Source organism: Schistocerca cancellata, chromosome 5, assembly GCF_023864275.1.
Source record: "Schistocerca cancellata isolate TAMUIC-IGC-003103 chromosome 5, iqSchCanc2.1, whole genome shotgun sequence".
NCBI lineage: Eukaryota > Metazoa > Arthropoda > Insecta > Orthoptera > Acrididae > Schistocerca > Schistocerca cancellata.
The window spans coordinates 31,868,722-31,882,344 of NC_064630.1; the positions used below are offsets into that span (position 1 = coordinate 31,868,722).

A 13,623-nucleotide genomic window follows, 5' to 3' on the forward strand; every position below is an offset into this window, starting at 1 on the left:
AACATAGACAGTGGACAAGTCTAGTCAGTATATTGTCAGCCCAGACAGCCGTGAGGAAGGCCATCCCGCAATAGTGGCCGAAACGACGGACAATTTTATATATTGACAGTGCAGTCAACAGCCCAGAAAATTTTTATTGCCATAACTGCAAATAAATAGTCACCTAATAAACTGAAATTAGCTACACTACATCAGCACCAGCTGAGTGAACGTATTTTGTCTGCTCACGCGAGAGAACTGGAGAGGAAGCGCTGGGGAGGTACAGCCTGTCTGTGAACTAAAAGCTGAGCGGCGCTGGTGGCAAAGGGAGTCGCTTTGCCCCAGAAGAACGCTGCAGCTGCCGCACAGGATAAGTAACAATCAATTTCCCCACTAGCAGTTTACGAAGGTTGAATGAAAAGTAATGCCTCCACCTTTGTTAATTGGGTTTGGATGGGAATATTTTAATAAATCAAACGCAAAGATAATCCTTAGAATGTCATCTTTAATTACCAATATTCACTTATTATTACCTTACCTTCTGATGAAGTCACCCTTAGAGGTGACGAAACCTGGTCAAGGTATATAGAAAACCTATGCAACCGGTTGGCAGATTTTTACATATTTTCAAATATTCACTTTTGCACATAGTCACCAGCCAACTGGATACATTTCTGCCAACGATGACCAAATTTTCTTAACCCGTCGCGGAAGAAGTCGACACTCTGTTTCCGCAACCACAGTCTCACAGTTCCCTCAACGTCTTCATGGGAAGCATAATGATGTCCCCGCAGATCATCTTTCATTATCGGGAACAGATGGAAGTCAGACGGTGCTAAATCTGGACTGTATGGAGGATGTCGTATATTGGTGAGATTCAGTCACTGAAGTTCTGCTGTGGTGGCACGTGAAGTGTGTTTGTCACTCGGGTCAGATGTTCCCGCCTCGACATCTTTAAAATTACTCGCCCAACGACGCACAATATTCACATCAACACAATCACCATCAACTACTTTCATTCTCTGATGAATCCCCTTTGGGGAGACACCTTCTGCAGTCAAGAGTTCAGTGACTGCACGTTGCTTAAATCGCGTTGACCGACCGTCTGCGCAGAGTTCCATACTTTACTCTGTAACAAAACAACCGTTCAATGCTAAGACTTCCCGCCAACTGGAGCTGTAGACAAGAGGCTAAGGAACAAGCCAGTACCTGCCGCATACCAATGCTGCCAACTGTTGAAGAGTTACGAAGGTGGAGGCATCACTTTTCAGTCACCCGTCGGAGAACAGTGTGCAGAGATTAGTGTTACTACTAACTCACACCTGCCGTCCATGTAGTGGTAACGCACTTTGTGGATAACAACTTCCCCCGCCCCCTTCGGGAGTTTCTGCACACTGTGTCGCCACTCAATAGAAACTGAAATCAAAGACCTCTACTTTCGACGTCATCTTCCTCTCTGTTGATCCTGCCATCTAGACATCACACAGCAACCACGAGACATCTGTAGTGTGACTCAAAAAACGGTTCAATTGGCTCTAGCACTATGTGAGTTAACATCTGAGGTCATCAGTCCCCCAGATTTTAGAACTACTTAAACCTAACTAACCTAAGGACATCACACACATCCATGCCCGAGGCAGGATTCGAAACTGCGACCGTTGCAGCAGCGCAGTTCCGGACTGAAGCGCTTAGAACCGCTCGGCCACAGCGGTCGGCAGTGTGACTCGGTGACACATAATACTGTAGTTACAGCACACCAGAATTGCTCACACTGATGAAGACTGGCTGTAAGAAACAGTAGCAGAAACGTGTTTTACGATTATTTTAAAGCATGTTCTAGACAAACACATAATTCTGTCGGTTTCTACCCACAGACAATATAATTTTAATATACAAGGTCTTCAATTAGAAACTATGCACTTTGTAACATGCTGTATTAAAGTCATGGAAGTTATAAGAGATGCTGGGCGTGATCCCCTTGAAATTGAACACACGGTTGCACACGTTTCTGCATCTTCTTGAAGACGTTGTGCAGAACTTCGGAAGCGATGTTGCGAATGTGACGTGTCAGTGCAGCTTAGACTTCTTGTATAGTGAGCGGATTGCTTTCATAGGTCCTCGAGAGATGATGTGGTCACTGAGGACGTCCTTTCAAAAGTTCATCGCCTTGTGGGCGATATGTGAAGTCGCCCCATCCTGTTGGAGCCAGGCATTCTCAGTTTCGTCCTCATTCAGTTCACCTGTTCGCCCCCGGTAGCTGAGTAGTCAGCGCGACAGAATGTCAGTCCTAATGGCCCGGGTTCGATTCCATGCTGGGTCGGTGATTTTCTCCGCTCAGGGACTGGGTGTTGTGTTGTCCTAATCACCATTATTTCATCGCCATCGACGCGCAAGTCGCCGAAGTGGCATCTAATCTAAACACCTGCACCCAGCGAACGGTCTACCCGACGGGAGGCCCTAGTCACACGACATTATTAGTTCACCTAGGAATGGCTCCACAATGCAGATGCAGTACCGTTCTTTATTTGTGGTGTCTGTTGTAACCGTGACCAGAACGGCCGCGGGGTTGCCGTGAAGGAAAGCTCGGCGGGACCCACGCAGCGGCCCGCGAACAGCGACACAAACGGGAGAGGACGGACACGAACAATAAAGAACCTTACGAACAACAACAAAATAGAAACAACAGAGTCACAAGAAAACCTAATTAATCAACCACGTCCACTCGTACACAGAACAAAGAACGTAAATACGCTGTCTGAGGCGATATGTCGATAGACGCACACCAAGGTTAGACTGACTGGCTGAGCATTTTTTTTTTTACTTTGTTGTTATTTTAAAACCTGTACAACAGGCAGGCTGTCAGCAGCATTCTACGCTGCTCTTCAGCCATAGAATACACAATAAGAAAAAGACAGGAAGAATACACATAAGTTCCAGAGCGGAGGGCAATACAACAGTAGACACATAAAGACAAACATGGAGCCGTTCACACTCGACGATAATCCACACGGCAAACTTTTGAAACGACGCACAAACACTGAAGATGGCGATGGCACAGGTGAACGAAGGACTGCGACGGTGAACACTGAACACTAAACACGACGGCACACACGAGACTCTGAGGGCGATGATCTCCGGCGCGCGAAAGTCCACGTAGCGTGTGCGAGTCCGGGGACCTGCCAAGAAAGGAGGAGGGGGGGTGGGAGAGGGAGAGGGGAGAGCAGAGATGCCATGCGCAGAGGAGATAGGAGGAAAGGAGGAAGGGGGAGGGGAAGCCCGGGGGAAGAGGGATGGAGGAAGAGCGATGGGGGCAAAAGGAGAGAGAAGGGAGGGAGGGTGCCTAAAGGAAAGGACACTGGAAGTGGGAGGGGTGGCAGGATCGAAGTTGATAAGAGGGGTAGATGGAGGGGAGGAGGACATCATCAGGGAGGGGGAGCTGGCGGAAGCCACCTTGGGAGAGGGTTAGGAGGGTGGAGAGATGGAGGCCGGGTGGGACGTGGGAATACAGGCGCGGCAGCGGGCGGAGGTGGCAGAGGATGGGCGAGACAAGCGGGTGAGGAGGATCGAGTTTGCGGGAGGTGTACAGGATCCGTATCCTCTGGCTGAGCGAGTGGCAGTCGCTTAAATACATGATCGGAGATGCTGCGATTGCCCGCTGGGACCACGTGTTCCACTGTGGCGCCCTCACATTAAACGTGGGCCAGGAGGCGCGCGCCGCCAGGGCTTACAGCGGGATGGTGCAGACACCTCTAGGGGTCTTCGACGTCCACGCTGTCTGGCACGTGCTATCAGAGTGTCCTAAAAGGAGATCGGCCCAATGATGCGTTTACGACTCACAGCGCACCAAACACCAACCCTTTGATCATTCAGTGGGGACACCTTACATTCATGCGGATTCTCTGGCTATTTACGTAACCAGAGAGGTGAAACCGTGGCTCACCCATGAAAAACGTTGTGTCGAGAATCCCCTCACCATTGTCCTGCCTGAAGGACCGAAACCAGTTGCACAAGTTCACACGGGCCGGGCGATCGGTGTCTCCCAGTTCGTGCACGATCGACATCTCGTACGGATACATGGACAGTGATGTCCAGAGAATCTTGTGAGTGGAACATGACGACACGTGGGCCTGCAGAGCTAGTGGCCCAATCGATTTCTTTGGACTTCTCAGCATTACGTCTTGCACCTCTGCCGTCTTCTCTTCGGAAGTGGATGTGGATGGCCTGCCTGATTTTGAGCATTATGAACGCTTCCGGTCTTTCGAAACTTGGTGATGAGGTTCTGTACGGCATTGCAGTTAGGTATCTTCACTTCTGGGAACTTTGCTGCATATGCAGCTTCCACTGCTGAGGTACACTTGTCTCCATTGCGAAACACATGCTCCGAAAGAAACACTCTTTCATCTACATCTACATCCATACTCCGCAAGCCACCTGACGGTGTGTGGCGGAGGGTACCTTGAGTACCTCTATCGGTTCTTCCTACTATTCCAGTCTCGTGTTGTTCGTGGAAAGAAATCGGTATGCCTCTGTGTGGGCTCTAATCTCTCTGATTTTATCCTCATGGTCTCTTCGCGAGATATACGTAGGAGGGAGCAATATACTGCTTGATTCCTCGGTGAAGGTATGTTCTCGAAACTTCAACAAAAGCCCGTACCGAGCTACTGAGCGTCTATCTTGCAGAGTCTTCCACTCTAGTTTATCTATCATCTCCGTGACGCTTTCGCGATTACTAAATGATCCTGTAACGAAGTGCACTGCTCTCCATTGGATCTTCTCTATCTCTTCTATCAACCCTATCTGGTACGGATCCCACACCAGTGAGCAGTATTCAAGCAGTGGGCGAACAAGTGTACTATAACCTACTTCCTTTGTTTTCGGATTGCATTTCCTTAGGATTCTTCCAATGAATCTCACTCTGGCATCTGCTTTACCGACGATTAATTTTATATGGTCATTCCATTTTAAGTCACTCCTAATGCCTATACCCAGATAATTTATGGAATTAACTGCTTCCTGTTGCTAAATGATAAAGGATCTTTCTTTCTATGTATTCGCAGCACATTACACTTGTCTGCATTGAGATTCAGTTGCCATTCCCTGCACCATGCGTCAGTTCGCTGCGGAAGTCAAGTAACGCGGCATCTACCTGGGAACCCGTATCTGTGGCCCTCTGAGTCTCGTGGACCAATAGCGCGAGCTGGGTTTCACACGATCGTCTTTTTCGAAACCCATGCTGATTCCTACAGAGTAGATTTCTAGTCTCCAGAAAAGTCATTATACTCGAACACAATACGTGTTCCAAAATTCTACAACTGATCGACGTGAGAGATATAGGTCTATAGTTCTGCACATCTGTTCGACGTCCCTTCTCGAAAACGGTGATACCCTGTGACCTTTTCCAATCTTTTGGATCGCTACACTCTTCTAGAGACCTAAGGTACACCGCTGCAAGAAGGGGGGCAAGTTCCTTCGCATACTCTGTGTAAAATTGAAATGGTGTCCCATCAGGTCCAGCGGCCTTTCCTCTTCTGAGAGATTTTGTTTTTCTATCCCTCTGTCATCTATTTCGATATCTACCATTTTGTCATCTGTGCGACAATCTAGAGAAGGAACTATAGTGCAGTCTTCCTCTGTGAAACAGCATGATGACCTGGATCACAATTATGTCACACAAGACGTTGGTCTTTAATGAAACCGGACCTGCGATCAAATACAAATACCTGGCCAAATATGGTTTAAATATGTTAAACAATGGAAAAAGTTGTATTAATAATTGACAATAATATCAGTCATTACTTAACACACCACAACATGGTACTGCATAGTTGCTTTCTGAACACCCAGTATGTTATTCTAGTTAAGGGGCTACGAAAAGGCTCAAAATCATGAAAAGTTCAATTTTTACTTTTTTGCGTTTTCTGAATCTGCAGACTATTACCTTTTAATAGATATATAATTTATTCAATTCCGAAGATTACAACTATTTTTAAATTTTTTTTGAAATGTGTTCTACATGGGCGTGACCCACTGTGGCGCTGTTAAACTACTGTCAAATGGTGTTATTATTAACGTCCGTGTTCATCAGGTACATTTTAGTGATGTGAGATAAAGTATGTGTTGTGGCTAACCTGTGATGGTTCAATATACATCGCTGGTGTGATTGTCGATTGTTTCATGTTTATTTACTCTGTCGTTATCTCGAAAATATTCGTAATTAATTCTGTTTCTTGAGTCTCTGTTTTGTTGAAGTATAATAATGAGTAAAAGTAAAGTTGTTAGAAATCCTCTGAAGGCTTTTAAGAAAAGGAGAAATGTTGGAAAGCCAAAGGTATGTGTTATTACTGTAAATAATAACATTCTAACATGGTACGAGCGATGCTTGCTTTAGACAAGGAACGCCTTCGGGCTGCAGACAGGGCTGTAAAGAGTCTAGAAATACAAGCAAGAGTAAACAGGAGGAGGAACAAGAGGAAGCTGGAGGAGGAGTTTGCAGAGGATGAAGATAATCCATCCTATGGACCTGGAATGCACTAAAAAGTTAATCCAATCTTTGTCGCTCGATTCCCAAAACTTTTATTTTCTCATACTAATTACATGTTTTCTAAGGATCTTTCAAACATATTTGTTTCAAACTTTCAGTAAATGTTACACAGTACCTTCTGCATAATTTAACACAGCCTTTTTCCAAAAAACTGTATATTTTTGGATATATAAATAAAAAATTGCAAAAAAAAGTTGTGAATTTTCATTACAATTGAAAAAAAATCATCTTTAATAACTGAACTAAAATTTTGTAAAATCCCTGTGTTAAGTTGTAGCCCATATTCCAATAAATAATCTGTAAAAAGTTCAACTTCCTACCTCAAATACTTTGTGAGGAAAGATGTAATTTATAAGCGTTATTTTAACATTGCAAGTATAGGGCGTTCCGGAGCCCCTTAACAAACTGTACTCACAGAATTATCACTTGATTCACCACCTTGGACCCTCCAGTAACCTAACCGATTTTTTTTTCTGTGAAGTCAAGCCTTTCTGCTTCAGCTGTAAACATTAGCGTCTGATGTTCATCCAGAGGCAGACGGGGTGCCTCCTGACGCGACAGACGGCTGGACTCGACACGACGACCAGTTCTCGCTGCTCCAGCTAGACACCGCGTCGCGGGAGCGGCTGCTGCAGAAGACCGTCATCTTCCAGGGGCTGCACACGACTGTGGGGGACATTGTCCAGGTAACACACCGTCCCTTCGTTTTGAACAACGGTATCCGCTGCCGTGGCTCTACGCACTTCCCATCGCTCTTGTACGTCCGCTGGATCGATGTGCGTGCATTCATCGTTTTCATTCACGCTACGTGTCACTGAAGTATGTTGCCAGAGATTAAACGTGTAATTAAATAATAAAAGGTAAAATCTGAAACAGTAAACAACGTGAGATCTGCCTGTTTTTCCTTGTTTTGGCGCAACAGGCGAACCCCCACTCCCCCCCCCCCCCCCCAAAAAAAAATCAAGATTCACAAATCCACCAATCACGTGGATATGTTTATTCCGATCTTGACTTGTTACGTCCACCGGTATAAGTCCACGGCTATGACTCAGGTGATTTGAAACGGTTGAAAGACAAACACCATTACCATTGAACACAACTCAAAAGTATATTGCCATAATTCAGCATGTAGTCAGTGATTCCAGAATTCATTAGAATGGAATTATGTTAAACGGTTGCTCCCATTAGTACGTTAGTAACGGGCCTAGCTCCCTACAACTCCCTGGAAATGCCTGCAGCTGGTCGTCTGCTGCTGAGGCGGCTTCTTTAATTGAGGCGGCTTGTGACGTCATTTTTGGGGCACGAACCAAATCCGATATCGGAATTACGACGTGTCTTACGAATCAAATGTCATTTGCGCAGTCCACAATAACACTGAGTGCCGACTTTCCGTACGATTCAGTGGATCACAGTAGGATTCGGTAACCCTCACAGATACATGTTTTAAGAGACCGTTTGAACTTGAGTAGCTATGATTTTTTCTTGTTTCTTTCGTTCTTCCTAAATTCTCTTCATATACTCCCTGTGTTCTCCATTGCATTCTTCCGAACATTTATTTCTGTTAACTTTTCCGTATGTTTTTCTTTAGGTATATGGTTTTTCTATGTTTCTGACTGTTCTCGACTGGTTATGTAATCTTCCGTAATTTCCATTTCTTCTGTATCATCTTCTGTCTCAATGAGCCATTTTCTGTAGGTTTTGCTATATATAAACTGGTGAATATCAAGCTGGTTTCAGAACAAATGGAACTTTCCCAAAAAAAAAAAAAAAAAAAAAAAAAAACTGAGTTCCGAACGATTTTTTTTAAAAAAAAGCTTATGATTCAGAGGACTGTAAATCGGCGTTCCAAATTTTGAGAGAACGTCAGACCTGCAGCAATTAATTATTACTGAAACACTAATTAGTACAAAATGTAAGATAATATTCAAGGAAGAAATTACGGAAAAATTTGAAATTTAAACAAGAGTGAGACAAGGTGAAGGACCTCTCTGTATTACGTTTCAACTGTATCTTGAGAAAAGTAACACAATAGCGGCGGAAACGAAATCAAAGCTTAAAATTGACGGACGTATCAACCAATATTAGGATGGATTGCCTAGTCTTTGAAGACGACCTGCTACTAAAATGACAGGGCACTAAAATAGAGCAAAATCCAACAGAAATTTGTGAAGAAACAGAAAAAACAGACGGACTCCAAAATCATTTGAAAATACTAAATACGTGCCTAGAAACTACGTGTCGCCCAAAATTGCGGCAACTGATCACAGGAAAAGCGAAAGAGTATCTCAGTCCGAACATTTAGGTGAAACCATTCAGGAAACTGCCCTGTAGAAGATTTGTTACGAAATTAGTTGTCACAAAATGGAAATAGTATTTAGGCTTACAGTACACATCTTTAATGAAAAAAAACTTGCATCTGAAAATATATTAAACTGAAGCACTGCAACGCAGTCATCGAACCAGAGCTTCTCTATGGAGGTGAAACAGTGATTTTAAACAGGAAGAGGGATGCTGAAGAAATCCAAAGGATAGAACTAGAAGTAAACAGGAAGATTTTAGGTCCAAATTTAAGCTGAAGAGGGAACACACAGACTAACAATAAGTAAAGGAACTGAATGTATACGAACATTTATTCGGTTATGTAAAAAAAAGAATAACATTTGTGGTACCATCAATGCCTACACCTCGCCGGCGGCGGGCACAATCCTATGCCGCTCCTCCATGGCTTCCCAAGATCAGGCGGACCACCCTCATGCAGTCCCGACCTGGATAGCGCTACCGCGACGTCACAACACTCGGATTGTCCTCAACTGGTCTCTGACTCTGCCAGCAACTGGACTATTCTGCGACTTCTTCTGCTCGGCACTCCGACCACCGGTACTATCCACTTACTTCGCTTATCACCGTCCCAGTGTACGGGAGCCCGGAACCACTGTCAGTGCAGCCGCTAACTGTGAAACTTTGCGACATTTGCGGAGTACCATTCAAAACAAACGAAGAGGGAAAGTGACTTCAGGAATTGTGTTGGCCGGCCGCTGTGGCCAAGCGGTTCTAGGCGCTTCAGTCCGGAACCGCGCGACCGTTACGATCGCAGGTTCGAATCCTGCCTCGGGCATGGATGTGTGTGGTGTCCTTAGGTTAGCTAGGTTTAAGTAGTTTTAAGTTCTAGGGGACTGATGACCTCAGAAGTTAAGTCCCACAGTGCTCAGAGCCATGTGAACCATTTTTTGCTGACGGGCCCAGGCGAGGCGTAAAGTTTTGTGTCGTGCAGCCATCAAGGGTACACGACTGGGTCTTCGGCTCCGAAAATCCATATCGACGATGTTTCGTTGAATGGTTTTTACGCTGACACTTGTTGATGGCCCAACATTGAAATCTGCAGCAATTTGCGGAGGGGTTGCACTTCCGTCACGTTGAACGATTCTCTTCAGTCGTCGTTGGTCCCGTTCTTGCAGGATCTTCTTCCGGCCGCAGCGATGTCGGAGATTTGTTGTTTTACCGGATTTCTGATATTCACGGTACACTCGTGAAGTGGTCGTACTGGAAAATCCCCACTTCACCGCTACCTCGGAGATGCTGTGTCCCATGGCTCGTGTGCCGACTATAACACCACGCTCAAACTCACTTAAATCTTGATAACCTGCCATTGAAGCAGCAGTAACCTGTCTAATAACTGCGCCAGACTGTTGTTGTTTATATAGGCGTTACCGACCGCAGCGCCGTATTCTGCCTGTTTACATGTCTCTGTATTTGAATACGCATGCCTGTACCAGAGTGTTTGGCGCTTCAGTGTATATATTCTTGAGTTTAGATCGCCTCCGATAGTAAGATATTCGTTTGTACTATTTATTTTGTTGGCCTATTCGTGTAATTCCTCGCGGAACGTTCGAGCTTCTATTTCCTTTCCATCTTCTGGTGCGTAACGCCCTCTGGCTATTTTCAGTTGTATTGTTATTAGCATATCGTTGATGTAATTTATGTGTTACTTTGTATTGTGTTTTCCGACACTTAGTCAACAAGCACCACTCCGACACCGCACTAGGCTCTCGTGGTCGGGTTACGTCGCTATGTATCACTACAAAACCATACAGTTCTATCATACTTTTTCTTTTTTACCTCTGCCACAATTGCTATGTTAATCCCTCTTTCGTACAGTAGCGTACTAAGCTGGTCGTCGTTTTCCCCATTGCTCGTACATTCCATGTTGCGATTTTCAAAATACACTCCTGGAAATGGAAAAAAGAACACATTGACACCGGTGTGTCAGACCCACCATACTTGCTCCGGACACTGCGAGAGGGCTGTACAAGCAATGATCACACGCACGGCACAGCGGACCACACCAGGAACCGCGGTGTTGGCCGTCGAGTGGCGCTAGCTGCGCAGCATTTGTGCACCGCCGCCGTCAGTGTCAGCCAGTTTGCCGTGGCATACGGAGCTCCATCGCAGTCTTTAACACTGGTAGCATGCCGCGACAGCGTGGACGCGAACCGTATGTGCAGTTGACGGACTTTGAGCGAGGGCGTATAGTGGGCATGCGGGAGGCCGGGTGGACGTACCGCCGAATTGCTCAACACGTGGGGCGTGAGGTCTCCACAGTACATCGATGTTGTCACCAGTGGTCGGCGGAAGGTGCACGTGCCCGTCGACCTGGGACCGGACCGCAGCGTCGCACGGATGCACGCCAAGACCGTAGGATCCTACGCAGTGCCGTAGGGGACCGCACCGCCACTTCCCAGCAAATTAGGGACACTGTTGCTCCTGGGGTATCGGCGAGGACCATTCGCAACCGTCTCCATGAAGCTGGGCTACGGTCCCGCACACCGTTAGGCCGTCTTCCGCTCACGCCCCAACATCGTGCAGCCCGCCTCCAGTGGTGTCGCGACAGGCGTGAATGGAGGGACGAATGGAGACGTATCGTCTTCAGCGATGAGAGTCGCTTCTGCCTTGGTGCCAATGATGGTCGTATGCGTGTTTGGCGCCGTGCAGGTGAGCGCCACAATCAGGACTGCATACGACCGAGGCACACAGGGCCAACACCCGGCATCATGGTGTGGGGACCGATCTCCTACACTGGCCGTACACCACTGGTGATCGTCGAGGGGACACTGAATAGTGCACGGTACATCCAAACCGTCATCGAACCCATCGTTCTACCATTCCTAGACCGGCAAGGGAACTTGCTGTTCCAACAGGACAATGCACGTCCGAATGTATCCCGTGCCACCCAACGTGCTCTAGAAGGTGTAAGTCAACTACCCTGGTCAGCAAGATCTCCGGATCTGTCCCCCATTGAGCATGTTTGGGACTGGATGAAGCGTCGTCTCACGCGGTCTGCACGTCCAGCACGAACGCTGGTGCAACTGAGGCGCCAGGTGGAAATGGCATGACAAGCCGTTCCACAGGACTACATCCAGCATCTCTACGATCGTCTCCATGGGAGAATAGCAGCCTGCATTGCTGCGAAAGGTGGATATACACTGTACTAGTGCCGACATTGTGCATGCTCTGTTGCCTGTGTCTATGTGCCTGTGGTTCTGTCAGTGTGATCATGTGATGTATCTGACCCCAGGAATGTGTCAATAAAGTTTCCCCTTCCTGGGACAATGAATTCACGGTGTTCTTATTTCAATTTCCAGGATGTATCTGCTCGATACAGTTTATTGGGCGTGCATGACAGTCACCTAGTACGTTATGCTCATGAAGTAGCGAGCGACACAGACTACAGTGATTGCGAAGGAAGCAGTGGACGGCTGCATATCTTCAAACAGTGCTAACGAATTGGAAGATATAAGATAACGAAATTTCAGACGAAGCGTCAACTTCACGATGCACAACAAACTGCGGAAAATGCGAAAATTTGTAGATGAGATAAACAAACTCATCCGATAATTCAGTAAGCATACCTGCCAAGTTTTCTGGTTTCCCCAGAAGATTTCCGGATTTTGGGGGAGTCTTCCATTTTTCCGGATGAGCATAGTTTTTTTTTCCGGATTTTCAACTTTTGGGCTTTTTCCCGCCCACTGCATTCATATCGCATTTCAGTTTTGACTTTCGATAATAGCTGCTTTTCTGAGATGCGAGTATTTGAAATTCGACGGAAAGTCGACCTATGATATAATCGATAATCCCTTCTCCCAGAATATCGCTGGAATTTTGTCAGTAGCTGTGTGTTCGAAACACTGCCGGCGAAATATGATCGAACGTTCTATCGATAATGACATCTCACAGTTTATTGCTGCATTCTCTTTGTTCTTCGACTGTGTGTTAGCGGGAAAGATTTCTTTATGCTTGCTTTTATGCGGTGTTTCCGGTATTCGTGCAATTATGTGACGAACTTTTGTGCGATTTAGTGTAAACGTCATGAGTTCAACTAAAAAACGATGTCATCAGTCTTTCAAGGATGCTTATTCTGCTGAACTTCCATGTATTATGCGATTATGGAAAGATGAAGCATTCACATTCTGTTCCATGTGTTCGTGTGATTTAAACATTGCTTACAGAGGAGGAACTGAATTAAAAAATCATATTAAATCCGTTAAAAACGTCTCCAATACGAAAATGAAGGATAGCAGTAGAAAAATTGATTCATTTTGCAGGTTGATGACTCTGCTACTGTTGAGAGCGAGAACTTGACAGATGATACTAAATGGGTTCTCTTGATGAGCATTCGTGGAGCTGATGGTGTTCCTAAGTACGATAGGTTATCCTGTCTAAAGCTTTCTGTTTTTACTCTACCGGAAAGCAGTGCTGAGTGTGAGCGTGTGTTCAGCTTAGTGAAGAAGAATCGCAATTACTTTTGGTCGTCCGTGTCGGATGAAACTCTGGGATCCATTTCTGTTTTGAAAACAAGAATCAGCGGTCGATGTTACATGAATAGTTTTCCTTCATAATCCCTGAAGAAAGCGAAGAAAGCTACTCATCCTCATCTCTCCTCTGCAAGCTGTGATGGAATACAGCCAGTGTTCTGTGAACTTGAGAAAATTTTGTAAATAAGTGAAAATAAATGTTCAGTTTAATAGCTTTCACACTGTCATTCATATTGTGGCTTGCAAGATCAAGAGCAGAGAAGCTCATTTTTGTGAAGTGTTTAAATTGTTCCC

The 13,623-nt window shown here is 45.7% G+C and overlaps 1 protein-coding gene across 1 annotated transcript in view; it reads left to right on the forward strand.

Annotated features, from left to right (window-relative positions):
- LOC126188346 (uncharacterized) overlaps positions 1–13,413 on the forward strand; it is a 204,989-nt gene extending 191,576 nt beyond the window's left edge. The window contains exons 8-9 of the mRNA XM_049929945.1: positions 7,052–7,206; positions 13,120–13,413. Of these exons, the coding sequence (XP_049785902.1) occupies positions 7,052–7,206; positions 13,120–13,413 (449 nt within the window). The remainder of the gene's footprint in view (positions 1–7,051; positions 7,207–13,119) is intronic.
- Positions 13,414–13,623: the final 210 nt, after the last annotated feature.